Source organism: Drosophila gunungcola, unplaced genomic scaffold, assembly GCF_025200985.1.
Source record: "Drosophila gunungcola strain Sukarami unplaced genomic scaffold, Dgunungcola_SK_2 000001F, whole genome shotgun sequence".
Classification (NCBI taxonomy): Eukaryota; Metazoa; Arthropoda; class Insecta; order Diptera; family Drosophilidae; genus Drosophila; species Drosophila gunungcola.
In genome coordinates this window covers 19,192,368-19,205,532 of record NW_026453197.1, presented here as the reverse complement: position 1 = coordinate 19,205,532, position 13,165 = coordinate 19,192,368, and the positions used below count along the sequence as shown (strand labels likewise).

General features: G+C 38.0%; 4 protein-coding genes across 4 annotated transcripts; all 4 read right to left on the bottom strand.

The window, feature by feature from the left end:
- Window positions 1–5,357: 5,357 nt before the first annotated feature.
- On the bottom strand, window positions 5,358–6,503 carry LOC128261456 (pseudouridine-5'-phosphatase). The gene is made up of 2 exons (XM_052995171.1): window positions 6,242–6,503; window positions 5,358–6,180 (listed from the first exon to the last, which is right to left on the bottom strand). Exons 1-2 carry the CDS (start codon window positions 6,357–6,359, stop codon window positions 5,399–5,401), a joined length of 900 nt encoding a protein of 299 aa, XP_052851131.1. The 5' UTR covers window positions 6,360–6,503; the 3' UTR covers window positions 5,358–5,398.
- Window positions 6,504–6,854: 351 nt separating this feature from the next.
- On the bottom strand, window positions 6,855–8,033 carry LOC128261461 (pseudouridine-5'-phosphatase). The gene is made up of 2 exons (XM_052995176.1): window positions 7,770–8,033; window positions 6,855–7,720 (listed from the first exon to the last, which is right to left on the bottom strand). The coding sequence occupies exons 1-2, from the start codon at window positions 7,873–7,875 to the stop codon at window positions 6,912–6,914; spliced, it is 915 nt and encodes a 304-aa protein (XP_052851136.1). The 5' UTR covers window positions 7,876–8,033; the 3' UTR covers window positions 6,855–6,911.
- Window positions 8,034–8,307: 274 nt separating this feature from the next.
- LOC128261531 (probable pseudouridine-5'-phosphatase) lies at window positions 8,308–9,211 on the bottom strand. Its single transcript, XM_052995266.1, has one exon. The coding sequence runs from the start codon at window positions 9,103–9,105 to the stop codon at window positions 8,383–8,385; it is 723 nt and encodes a 240-aa protein (XP_052851226.1). The 5' UTR covers window positions 9,106–9,211; the 3' UTR covers window positions 8,308–8,382.
- A 219-nt stretch (window positions 9,212–9,430) lies between these two features.
- Window positions 9,431–10,530, bottom strand: LOC128261478 (pseudouridine-5'-phosphatase). The gene is made up of 2 exons (XM_052995197.1): window positions 10,286–10,530; window positions 9,431–10,152 (listed from the first exon to the last, which is right to left on the bottom strand). The coding sequence occupies exons 1-2, from the start codon at window positions 10,350–10,352 to the stop codon at window positions 9,497–9,499; spliced, it is 723 nt and encodes a 240-aa protein (XP_052851157.1). The 5' UTR covers window positions 10,353–10,530; the 3' UTR covers window positions 9,431–9,496.
- Window positions 10,531–13,165: the final 2,635 nt, after the last annotated feature.

Genomic DNA, 13,165 nt, shown 5'->3' with positions numbered 1-13,165 from the left:
TTTTTCATTTGACTTACGTATCATCAACCAAAGCTTGTCTCCCTTCTTTTTGGCCACTATCTCTGCCTGACCAATTCCATTGTCGTCAACGAGGCTCTTCTCCTGCCACTTTTTTGTTTTTTTTTTACCACTTCTAAGCTCATTTCTTGGCTTAAACCAGGATTTGGTTGTCCTTTCGAAACTTTTTTGTTACCATTTGTCGCTTTAAATCTTTGGGCTTTTTTTGTAAAAGTGTAAATTGTAGTTGAAGTTAAGAAATTTTTACAAAATTAAATACGATATGTTTAGTAATTTAAAAATAGTAAAAATATTGTTTTAATATTTAAAAATCCTTGACCGGGTTTTATATAGTCTAAAAGCATTTGTTTTTCCAGTTTGTCTCATTATTTTTCTGGTTTTATTTTTTTTATTGTGCCAAAAAGTTCTGTATTGATTTTACAACAGTTTTGTTTAATTGATACAATTTTTAAAAAATCGTTAGTCATTTGCCGGGTATCCTACAGTCTCGAAACTCTGTAGTTCTTTGTATTTATCCAGCTCCCATTGTCTCTTTAGATTTTTGCACTGCTTTTCCTGGTTTTATTTTCTATATTGTTGCCTTTGATAAATTGTGCGCTTTTCGTTCTGACACATGTCAGCGTTTGTCTGCCCAATGCGAACAGTCTTTTGGGCTTGTCTAGGCTGGACTGAATATCCTGTGGGGTTATCGTCCTTTTTTTCGTTTCAATTTTGAAATGGTTTTTCTTACATTAAAGTTCTGCCGCCTGACCTTTAACCTCAACCTGATCTTTGACTTGAGTATCGTTTATGTAACATTTTAGTCGTGTGTGTGTGTGTTGGTTGCATTCAACTTGTTGACATTTTCAGGCCTGTCACAGGACTCTGAGATCCCGAACCTGTGTGTCCTGTCAGTCTCCAGGTTTGGAGTCCTGTGTCCTATGTCCTGTGTCCTGGCTCCATGTTCTCGTGTCCGTGTCAGACGTATGTCGTTTGCCCCTGACAGCGGCAACAATTTTATTTACTTAATTTGGCTTTAGTTTGTCATTTATTTACTTGTTTGCCACAACAGTTGGTCAAAGCGACCACCTCACGGGTCCCACCTCCCATTCTCCGAGTCCTGTGCCCATATCTCTAGTCCCCGGAACGATCTGTGCCCAGTTCCTCGTGTGCGTCTGTTGTTGGCAGTTTGACGCTGACGTTGATGTTGCCGCCTTTGCTTTTATTTCAGTCCACGGGGTATAGGTAAAAAAGCAACTACTTTGTATTTTTACGGAATTAAAATATTTTACTAAACAATCCCAGCCTGTTTGCTTAACAAGGCTTTTAAAATAAACTAAAAATTAATTAAATGGAATGCAGCGCTACCATACATTTTATAATTAAACAACTTTTGAGTGACAATTTTCTGATCCAAAATACCTTTTGTATGAACCATTTTTAAAAAGTTTTTGAGGACAAATAAGTTAAACCCTTTCAAGCCATTTATTTAAATTCCATTAAAAATGCCATTTTCAAATTTATGAGATATATTTGTTCTGTGGTATTTCATATTTTTACATTATACAATTCGTAGTAAAAATATTGTTTTTTCAATCAATGAATTATTTAATTTATATTATACACTTTTTATTACATTTTCTTTCTTAAATAAGAATTTATATTTTAAACTTAAAATTTGTGATATAAATATCTTTCATTCTTGCAAATTATTTTCTTAAGAAGCGTATCCTTGATTCGTTGGGACCATTATTTATAGACCCCCATTTGGTTTTATTTGTAACACGGTGACACATTTTGCTGCCCGCACTTTATTGCATATCGTTGTCGGCTATTGTCGGAACGTGGCATTGAATTTTTTATGAAAATTTAGAGCAAAGTTGGCTGTTTCTTTGTTTCTTGTTTTTTTGGTTTTTTGTTTGCCTGCCGTTGATGCCACTGCTGTTGGTTGCACTTTGGTACCTTAATTAAATATTTATTTCAATCATTTTCGGCAAATGGATGGACACCGTTGGGGCGAGGTACGAAAATCTATTCATTGCTGAAGTGAGACCTTCAGATGAAGGGGGCGGGCGAGGTGGAGGCGTGGCATTTTGGGGGGCACTAACATTTGTCATTACACATAAATAGCGCACCATTAATCTTTTTCGTGAGCCGAGAGCACGGGGGTCAAAATGAATGAATGCTGCTGAGCCGAGGTCTGGATCTGAATGTGAATCTGAATCTGAACCTGGATCTGGACCCGAGTCGTCTGTCGCACAAAACCGTTAATTAATGTATGCCATTTAGCTGGAAAATTGCAAAAGGGACACACACTCACGTACACAAATTGGTTTAAGCGCAAGAAATGGTGGCGTGAATTGGAATTGGATTATCACAGGATTTGTGATCAAATAAAAATTGTTTTATATATAAAAAAGCTTTTATAATATATGTTTTGTATTATTGAAAATTAATTAATAACTATTAATAATGTTATAATTATGTATACAAAAAAATAATAAATAGATTTTCAGTATTTGTTAAATAAAAAACAACATTAAGTTGCTTTTTATAATTAGCAACATCGTTAACCATTTTATTACAACTTCACTCTTAAATTTATGATATTCCTAGCATTTCCTTTTATTACAAATATTTTTATTTGATTTTATTTATTAATAATAATAATATAAACATAACAACTTTTAAGTAGCAATATAATTAAACGTAATACTACAATGAATTTGAATTTATATAATTAAAAGTTGACATTCTGAGATTGTCCAATAAATACTGGATTTTTTTTCACAGAAAAATCATATGTTTAATTTTTAAAATCGACTTCGTTTTTAATAAAATTGTCAAGACTATTGCTTGGGAATTTGCCAATTAAGATTGTCACCACTAACGCATACGTGTTTTGCCAGCCCATCATAATGAGCGGCAATTTAGTGCCCTTTTGAATGGTGGTGGATGTGGGCCTGAGCCGCTGGACGGGTGGGTGGTAATTTTGGTGCTGGGGTGGTTGGGTGGTTGGGTGGTTCGTCGTTGTCGCCACCGCAAACAAGCAAAGGCAAAAGCCGCAGGTGCGGGGAATGGGGACAAAAGGGATCGGGGTCTGCCATTGCCCAGCAGGTATGCTTGATTAATGCTTTATAACAAGGCTCGCACAAAGCACGCTCTGAATGCACACCCACGCCCACACAAACCACTGGATGGCGGTTCAACGCCCCACCACCCAAACACCCACCTACTGCGTCCTTGCATTTTAACATTAATTTAGCGGAATGCTGCAGAAGACTATGAAAAGCTTTTCAGCATTCGTCGACACATGTTAATCCGTGTTGTTGTAATTGCTTTCCGTTGGTCTACCCAAAATCCCAAAAACACTTGAAGTTCTGCAACAATGGGGATTTTGTAGGGTTCGAATACTTTGATAGTCGATAATCAATGAATTGCTGGGTAATGATGCAAAAAGTGTTATAGAAATTTCCTTTACAATTTTTTTTTAAATAAATTGAAAATTAATTACATCTAAAATATATATTAAAACAAATTGAGCAAATTTACACAATTAGATTTTCAGGAGTTTTATTTTTGCAATTTGATAATATTCAACAACACGGTTAAATTATTATCAGACAACGCTTTAAACTTATATAAATACATGTTTTATCCTGAGTAAAAATTCACATTTTAAAAATATTTTCTAAAATGTATACCTACTTTCCATTTCTTTCTCATAGGTTCTTTTGTGATCTAAAAAGTTCTTTCCTGTTTTTTTTTTTTGCTTTTTCCAACTGCAAAGTGCATATTTCTTTGAATCTGTGATCCCCAGCGGCCCTTTGGTGGCTTAATTAAATTAAGACATTAAAGAACTTGCAGATCTTGTTTGAGCATCATACTTTTGACGCCAGCAATTATTATTATTTTTATTCCTCATGGCACTTTCCTTTTTATATGATTTTCTTTTTACTATTTTTTGTTATTTTCATTTCTGCTGAGCTTTTCGCCCTTGAGTCCTTCCTGTGGCGTTCGTTCATTAGGCAAAAGCGGAAGAAAACTCGAAAAGTCAAAAAAAAATAGAGGGCTAAAAAAATGTGTCTAAAGAGTTAAAAGGTTAATTCACTTTGCGCCGCCTGACGTTAAATCCGAGTTTCGGTGGCTGGAGACACATTTTCCGAGCTGAACATTAAGTAATTATAAGTTGGCCAGGAGTTGAGCCAGCCTGAACAAAGTTGCAAGTTGGCATCTGCAACTAGGCAAACACATATTGCATGTCTACACTCTGGCAGACAGGCAGACACTGGCGCACACTGCGTATGCGTAATGTGTTGAATAATTAAATTGTCAAACAATTGGCTTTTGGCAAGTGCGAGAGACGGAGAAAGGATGAAGATGAGAGAAAATGCTGAAGCTAACTGGGATTTATATTGTCTTAGCCAAGAATGAAAGTCGCTTAATCATCTTTAATTGAAAGCACTTGATGAGCTAGTCAAATGCCAATGAACAACGAACAATGAACAAAGGACGATTCGAACAATCGGCATTATTTATAATGCTTTTTAATCTCCATCTGAATTTGCATTTTCCTCTTGTTTTTTCTATATGAGTGTGTGCTGATAGGATTCAATTTTCTTGTCATCATGCAAACATTTTCAATTAAACTGTATTTATTATTTAGCAGATAAAGCAAACTATTCCCTGTTAAATAGTTAATATTGCTAAGTCGGCTTATCGCTGTTCAAAGTTTCTGGGGATCAATTTCGTTTTAAACAAAAGTGTCAAGAAATGGGATTTAGTTAAATGTGATTTTGTTTGACAAGGAAATTTCATTTAATAAATAATAAAATGAACTCTAGCTTAATTATGATTTCTAAAATGTTTATGTTTATTTCTTTCAGTTGCAATTATTATGTTTGTTTAATCCTAACCATTGGATTTTATTTTTTGAAAGCTTTTAAATGCTTTTAGGCAGATTGCCTGGACTTGCAGTTGGAAAAGGAGTATCTTTAACCGCAAATTTACTGCGATGTTAACTAAGTATTAATTAAAGAATAATTTTTTTTATTTATTAATGTATTTTATAAAATTGACTATAATTTAAATTAAATATTTAGTTCATTTAAAAGCCAATTCTAATAGAATACTTTTTGCTTATATCTGTGATTTCTTCGGTTTTTTTCAAGCCAAATTAAACTATCTTTAGCTTTTTAAATTGCACTATTTTCTTGTCTTTAATATAAGATTGACTTTAATTTCTAACTGGTTTTAGTTGAATAAAATGTAGTGAAATATAATTAATTAATTAATTATTTATTTAAGTATTTATTTATTTATTATTATATACAATTTTCAAAAATTTTAAACTAGCTTCAGTACAAAAAAAAGTTATAGTACACGAAAATTTCTACCATAATTAGGCAACTCCTTCGCCTTCATCTTCTTCCTCCTCGCCCTCATCGGCTGCCAAGTCTTCAGCAGCTTTTCTCCTGGCAGCGGAACTCCTTCGACTTCCGTCGGATTTTTGCGAACTTCGGCGACTTGCAGTCTTGGATTTTCGAGGAGGTGGCTCTGTGCAACTGTATGGGGGCATATCGAACTCCTCGGGCTCGAATTCCTCCAAGGTTTCCAATCGCAGGGTGGCCAACTCAGACCAGCAACAGGGAAGATCATTTTCGGCCAGCATGACAACTGGCAATCGCGCATCCGCAGCTGCCTGGACTCCTTTGGGAGTGCCATCGAACACCAGTGTGCAATCCGGTCCAGCATCGCCCAGTCGAGACATGGCAATCAGGTAGACATCCGGTTCCGGCTTGTAGGCCCTCAATTCCGGATCATCCGCACAGATCACCGACGAGAAGTTTTTGAAGAAGTCCTCCCTACCGCGGATCTTGGTGCAGTACATGGATTCCGAGCACGAGGTGACCAATCCCAATCCCAGACAGCATTTGCGTAAATGGGTGACCAATCGCAAGACTCCAGGCATCAGCGTGGGATTTGCAATCAAATCTGAGGTGCGTTCGTTCAGCTGAAAGCGAAAACTCTCCCAACTCACGGGCAAATCGCACTTCCGGCAAATCAACTCCGCCATTTCGGCCGTTTCCATGGGTCCACTTTGGATCAGCACATCCTCGGGCACCATCCTGTTGTAACTCGAAGCCAGCTCGTTTAGAGCCCTCGTGTAAACGTGACGAGTGTCTGTTTGAGAAGTCTTAGAGTGTTAAAAATCCCTAAGCTCTTTTTGCCAACACCATCTCACCAAACACCGCACTCTCCAGATCGAAAATGCAGAAGCTAATACCCGGACTACAGCACATCGGTGGGCAACTGGAACACTTCGTCGGTGCTCTGCATGCCTTACAGCAGGGAGTGCACATCTTTGGGGCTGCACCACAAGAATTCTACCGAAGAAATTCAAATATAAGTTTTCCGAAATTTTTAGTTTTTATATTCTACGAATTTTTGGCTTAGCACTGACGTTTGTCGCATTGAAAACAAAGATACATTTTCTTCGGGATCACTTGAGCCACCGCTCGTTCCGTCTTCTCCGACAGCTGAAATATCAGAAATCATATTATTCGAAAGTGTTTCTTAATTAGTATAAGCCCTACAATTGATCCAGACAATGTCATTGTATTTCAGGAACTGAATAGGATTTTCATAACTGCTGAGCGTTGTGTTATTCGCAAATTTTGTAATATTTTATCGAAGGACTAAGTTGATCCCAGAGGACCAAAACTTTCATATTAAAGGTTTAAAAACAAGTTTTATACGAATAAAATGTTATCAAGCGAAATAAAACATGTGGTCACATTTGATTTGTTTTTAATTGTGTTGTTTAAAACCAAAAAAATATTATGTACAAATTTAAATATAAATAAGATTCAACAATAATATTTATTAAAGTCTGGTTAAGAGTAAGGAGTAAGTTATTCCCTTAAGTTCAAAATGGATGGATCTGCGATTGCGATCAGAGGTGGTGGCACCTCCGGCGTTGCCTCCTCCTGCTCCTCCTCCTCCTCAGCTGCCGCGGCTTCGGCGGCTCTCCTCCGGATCACGGTCAATCTGCGGCTGTATCTTGTCCGTCGACGACTCGATCGCCTTCGAGGAGGAGGGTCCGTAAACGGAGGCATGTTTAGCATCTCCGGCTCGAAATCGTCCAGGTACTCAAAGCGCAGGGCGGCCAACTCAGACCAGCAACAGGGCAGATCTTTATCCGCCACCATGACAACTGGCAATCGAGCATCCGCAGCTGCCTGGACTCCCTTGGGAGTGCCATCGAACACCAGGGTGCAATCCGGTCCAGCATCGCCCAGTCGAGACATGGCAATCAGGTAGACATCTGGTTCCGGCTTGAAGGCCCTCAATTCCGGATCATCCGCACAGATCACCGACGAGAAGTTCTCGAAGAAATCCTCCCTGCCGCGGATTTTGGCGCAATAGTTCGCCTCCGAGCAAGAGGTCACCAATCCCAATCCTATACAGCAGTTACGCAAGTGATTCACCAACCGCTCAATGCCGTCCATAAAGGGAGGATTCGCTATCAACTGGGAAGTGCGCTCATTCAACTCGAAGCGAAACGATTCCCAGTCCATTGGCATATCGCATTTTCGGCAAATTAATTGCGACATCTCTGAGGTTGTCATGGGTCCGCTTTGAATAAGTAAATGTTCTGGTATCCTCCTGTCGTAGCTCAGGGCCAGCTCCTTTAGGGCCTTCCGGTAGATGTAACGGGTGTCTAAGTATAGACACTTATTAAAACTCTTAAGGGTTTCGCATAAACTCACCAAAAACTGCGCTTTCCAGATCAAAAATACAGTAGCTAATGGCCGGACCACAGCACGTCGGTGGACAACCGCAACATTCCGGTGGAACTTTGCAAGGACTGCACATCTTGATTGGGCCAGAAGCACCTGAGGACTCTACGATTGCAGGAAAGATCTGAATTTTCTACAAATTTATATCTACATGCTCCGAATCAGGGCCTAATAAAGTCGTGTTTGGCAGTAGAAACGATGCTAACGACTTATTGCATTCAAATGTGAGTTTGAACCTTTTACAATTTTTTTAAAGTAATAAAGTCAGCTTCTCAAAATGATTCAATTATAAAATTCGACCTAATTTTTATTCTTGAAATTTTACCAAATAAAATGGAGCGATACAGATGCTATTTGAGTTTTATGTAAATCTCTCTCAAAACAATAAGTTCATTTTAATTTTCAGCTCTATATTAATATAAATCTTAGATCTGAAATTCAGAAAATATTCTAATCAGTCTGTTCCGATCTTTTAGTGACACAATCAGAAGGAAATTTCATTAATATATAAAGTTTAGATGGTTGGAATTTATTATTAATTAATGGCGAGAGTTCTTTATGAAAGACATTTGAAGCAAACATTCTACAGAGGTGGTAGTCCAAAGTACTGAGGCTTGAAGCCCTCCAGGGATCGCAGCCTCAAAGTGGCCGGAGCACTGGCTCGAATGGAGACCAGAGGATCGGGAACAAGGACCACCTGCATGCCGGCGGCCAGAGCAGCCTCCATTCCGGCAAGCGAGGACTCGAAGACGAGGCACTTGCTCGGCTCTGGAGGATCCTCGAATCGAGAGGCTGTGGTTAGGAAGATATCTGGAGCTGGCTTTCCCTCCTTGACCTCCTCATCCGAACCGCTCAAAACCACATGATGGAAGACATCGAAGAGTCGGGAATGCCGCCTCGTCTTTGTGGCAAACGAATCCCGACAACTGCCACTTCCGATGGCCATGGGCACATTGAACTCATCAAGATGTTTCAAGAGACGCTCAACACCCGGCATCAGTCGTATGAAACCCAATTTGCTGCGACTTTGAAGCTCCTGCTGAGTCTCGAACTCGGTGCGACTGAAGGGCAGGTTATAAGTGTTCACTATCAGTTCAGCCTGCTCGGCATCTGGCTTTCCCATGCACCTCATCCTAATGTCAAAGCTGTATGTGTGACCGTAGGGATCCAGAATCTTTTGCACACATTCAGTTCGCAGACGTTCGCTGTCTATCAGCAATCCGTCCAACTCGAAAATGCAATGGGTAACGGGCTGAAATGAACAACACCTCAAGTACGGTTTCATTATTTTATCCTCCTCAGACATATTTGTATTCTTAAATTTTGATTTATTTTATTGTAAGAGTTATTGATCCACAAATTTTGAGAGATAAATTTAGAGTGCTACAAGTATTTCATACTCAGTTTTAATATTTTGCGCTTTAATTTTCATCAATTGCAGGTTTTGGCTATGTTAAATTTTAATATTTTCAATTTTTTTGAAGTAGTTCATTTGATAATTTTCGGAATAGATTTTATACTAAAAATTTAAATTAAAATTTAATAATATTGGTTTCAACTAAAATAATGCTTTCAAATCAAATGGGGCACATTTTAAAACTAATAAATAAAATATAATGCCTTTATTTCCGTTTCGACATTTAAGTATATATATTTTATTTTTAAAGATCTACAAGTTTCAAGAGATGAATTTCTAGTTAGCCAAATTCGAATTTGGAGCAGTTACCAAAGGCGGGGAGGCCAAAATGCTCGGGTTTAAATTCCGTCATCGATTTGAGCACCAAAGTGGCGCCTTTTCTTTGCTCCTTGGTCACATGAGGCTGGGGTATAAAAACGACTTGAGATCCAGCTTCCACACCACCTCTTAGACCCGCCGGAGAATCCTCGAATATCAGGCACTTTTTGGGATCCGCTGGTGGATTGAATCTCGAGGCGGCCAGAAGAAAGATATCCGGCTTGGGTTTTCCCCTGCCAATTGGCAATTGGGGATCATCTCCACAGACAACGTGATGAAAGGCCAGCATTATGTCCTTATGTGGCTTGGCCTTCACCTTAAAGAGCTCCCTGCCGGAACTTGTGGCAATGCAGAAGGGTATTCGGTATTCGTGCAAATGGAGTATCAAATCCTTGACCCCTGGTAGCAGCGGAACATTTCCCAAATATCGATTAGAAATTGATTGGAAAATTTCGGCGAATTCCTCTTTTTTTATGGGAAGATTCATCTCCTGCACGATGGCCTGCGAAAAAGTGTCCACTGGCATTCCCAAATGACGGGCATGATCAGTTGTGCTGTAAGTTTTGCCAAACCGATCTACAATTTCTTGAACTGCTCTTAGGTAAATGACTTCGCTATCTAAAAAGGAGATTTAACATGTTAATTAACCGATATTTGGTGAGAAAAGTATTAAAAGTTCGTAGTCCGTTTAGGAGGAATTAATACGAATTAACACATTTCTTGTATTTTTATTGTAAATGATAGGCTTTACCTATCAAGGTGCCATCGCAATCGAAGATGACATGGGTGACTGGACAGAAACATTTCTTCGAAGGCATTTTTAAGCTGTTTTATTTAGTTGGAGTCTTGGCCGCCCTTTCTTCTCACAACATGCTGATTAAATTTTGACTAATATTATGTTTTTCCAATCCAAAAACAAAATCCAAAATATTTACATTTGATTAATAGATTTTCTTTTACAAAATGTAGACATAATGTGGAAAGCTATCATGTTGGATAACAATTTTTTTTGATGAGCTAAAAATAATGTATATTTGAATAATATATTCTTATTAAGAGATGTTTAAAGAACAATTTCAATAAGATTTAAAATAACTTAAAATCAAAACGAAAAATATTTAATTTGAGTTTATAATTCTTTTATTTATACATGTTTCATAAAAAAAGTAGATAGAAAAGTCTATTATGTTAAGTAACAATTAATTGTTATTAGCCAAATAAAATGTTTCTTTTCTTAGTTATAGATATTTTAAGAAAAGGTTTTTTTTAATAAGAATTCATTGAGCTCAAAATTTAACATTTGGCTGTCGTTTTCCTTGGCGCCTGTTCGCGATACTTTGGCACTTTTATACATTTAACCAAGTCTAATGCATGCGGTGCACGCTTTTCGGCCAAGATCCCCCTGCCGTTCGCATGTTGTTACAAAGTTGCGTAATTGATTAAGCAGTTGGCAGCCAGGCCGCAAGAGACGTTTTCGGCAAGGCGTCGCCGAAACTTTGGCCTTGGCCAATACGTGCCACAAAATTCGGCAGAATGGATATGGGTATGGGTGTGGGTACGGGTGGTGCATGCAGCATGTGGCGATGTGGGGCAAAAGTTTCTGCGGTGGGCTGGGTGGATGAGGTGTATCAAAGGTGAATGCGTCGCGATGCTTGATTTTGGGACGGGTTTAATGGCCAAACGTACCGGGGCTGTATAAAACGAGTTAACGAAAATGTTTGTGCATGCTGAAAGACTTTGCGTGAAAGTTGACTATGGAAATTTAGGATATGCTGAAATTTAAAAACACCTTTTTATTTTCCTGAAAAAAATTTCAGAAAATAATGAAAATAAAAAAAAAAAACTTCAAATGATAATATAAGAATAGGAACACTTATGTAAGATACAGTATAAATAAAGTATTAAATCTATAGAAATTAAACTATTAAATGGCACAACTAGTAGTTTTTTTAAAAATGAAATTATTAAATTAATTAAAAATACTACCACAATTATCTACATAAATCTAAACATTTGAAAAATTCAACTCAAGTGCCCCATTGTCTATCCAACGAAGTGGGCAATTTTATTACCTTTTATTGGCAACGTTGCTTCAGTTGCACTCAAAACCATTGACCGTAACGCATTAATGTCCTGTGGCCGCCAAAATCGAACCAGAAGTTGGTTCGATGGCTGCTTGGATGGTCGAATGGCTAACTGGCTCGCTGAGCTTGCATATTTTATGGCCAAGTCCAACTTTAATTGGAACAATACCAATAAATGCCAAATGCAGATGGCCAAAAGGGAGAGCCAAAAAGTTTGATGTGCATTGACCGGGATATCGAGGGATTCAACCCACCAAATGGCAGTCCGCATCGGTGGAAATCAGCTCAAGGGGACACATTTGGTCAAACACACACACAGCTACACACACACATAGCCACATCGACCGCAAGGATAACAACGGCTTTTGGCCGCCGTCGCTGCAAGTTTGCGGTTTTGAGGGAATGAAATGCGGGCAGACCGGTTAACAATTCAATGAACGCAATTACAGCGCCCAGATTTCAGGTGGCAGGTGGAGAACGACGTTGCCACGACAGCGATTAAAGACGACGCGTTTAAATTAAACGTTTACAACATATTGTTGTTGCCAAACGAAGTGGGAATGTCCCTTACCAAAATAAATACGGTATAGACCATAAGTTACTACGTACAGCGTTAATATATGTATTTGGCGCTCAACGATGGGCAATGCGGGCAATGCATTTATAGATCCCTAGTTCTGTTGATAATTGTTGGACTAACAATAACAAATCTATTCAATAAAAATAAATATATTTAGATAAAGAAACTAAGCAAATTGAAATAAATATGGCTCTCAACGGTATGCTTTGTTAATTTTTCTTTAATTCTGTAAAGAATTGTTATATATTATACTAATAAATCTATACAATAATTAATAAATATATTTTAAGAAAGATTAGAAGCAAATATTCCCTTTAATCCAAAAAGTACTTGATGTAAAAAGGTAAAACAGTTAAAACGTTTTGTCATAAATGCTGGGCTACCCGAAATGGCTGGCTGCATAATTTATGCACACAATTCGTCACTGCATTCGAATGTCCTGTAACTCGAGTCCTGTTCTCATTTGGTTGCCACAACAGCTGACGCACAGAGTCCGGAAAAGTGTCCGTCCTCCGGCTAACCGTCCGATTAATTAAAAGGCATTTTATTGACTGGCATGGGATGGGGTTGTGCTTAAATGGGCGATGTGTGTGGAAAGGGCCACTTTTATAGCCAGCACCTTGGTGGTGCTGACAGCAAATTGCTTTGGGTGATTTGGCATTTTCCATTGAGTCAATAAGAAATGAAATGCGATTGAATGAGCTTGGAGCATGGAAAATGGGTAAAGAGGATTTCATACAAAGTAAAATCAATGTCAGCGATTTCCTCTAAACAAAACTTTATTAAAGACATTAAAACTTTGAAACTAAATTAAAAAATTATAGAAACAATTATTAAATGTTTTTAAACACTTAGCTCTTTTACCAATACACAAGTTATTTTGTATTTAATTTTTAAAGAGCTTTGCTATCATCTAAACAAGATATGTACTTTGTCTTCAATGGCGACTCCAAACATCCCTTTTGAC

What these genes read in the sequence shown, in the direction of transcription:
- LOC128261456 (XM_052995171.1), bottom strand. Translation starts at nt 6,359, where the DNA reads ATGTGCACTCCCTGCTGTAAGGCATGCAGAGCACCGACGAAGTGTTCC. An exon ending in TCTGGAGAGTGCGGTGTTTG is followed by an intron (nt 6,181 to 6,241) that starts GTGAGATGGTGT and finishes CTTCTCAAACAG; the next exon opens with ACACTCGTCACGTTTACACG.
- LOC128261461 (XM_052995176.1), bottom strand. Translation starts at nt 7,875, where the DNA reads ATGTGCAGTCCTTGCAAAGTTCCACCGGAATGTTGCGGTTGTCCACCG. An exon ending in TCTGGAAAGCGCAGTTTTTG is followed by an intron (nt 7,721 to 7,769) that starts GTGAGTTTATGC and finishes GTCTATACTTAG; the next exon opens with ACACCCGTTACATCTACCGG.
- LOC128261531 (XM_052995266.1), bottom strand. Translation starts at nt 9,105, where the DNA reads ATGTCTGAGGAGGATAAAATAATGAAACCGTACTTGAGGTGTTGTTCA.
- LOC128261478 (XM_052995197.1), bottom strand. Translation starts at nt 10,352, where the DNA reads ATGCCTTCGAAGAAATGTTTCTGTCCAGTCACCCATGTCATCTTCGAT. An exon ending in TTGCGATGGCACCTTGATAG is followed by an intron (nt 10,153 to 10,285) that starts GTAAAGCCTATC and finishes TCTCCTTTTTAG; the next exon opens with ATAGCGAAGTCATTTACCTA.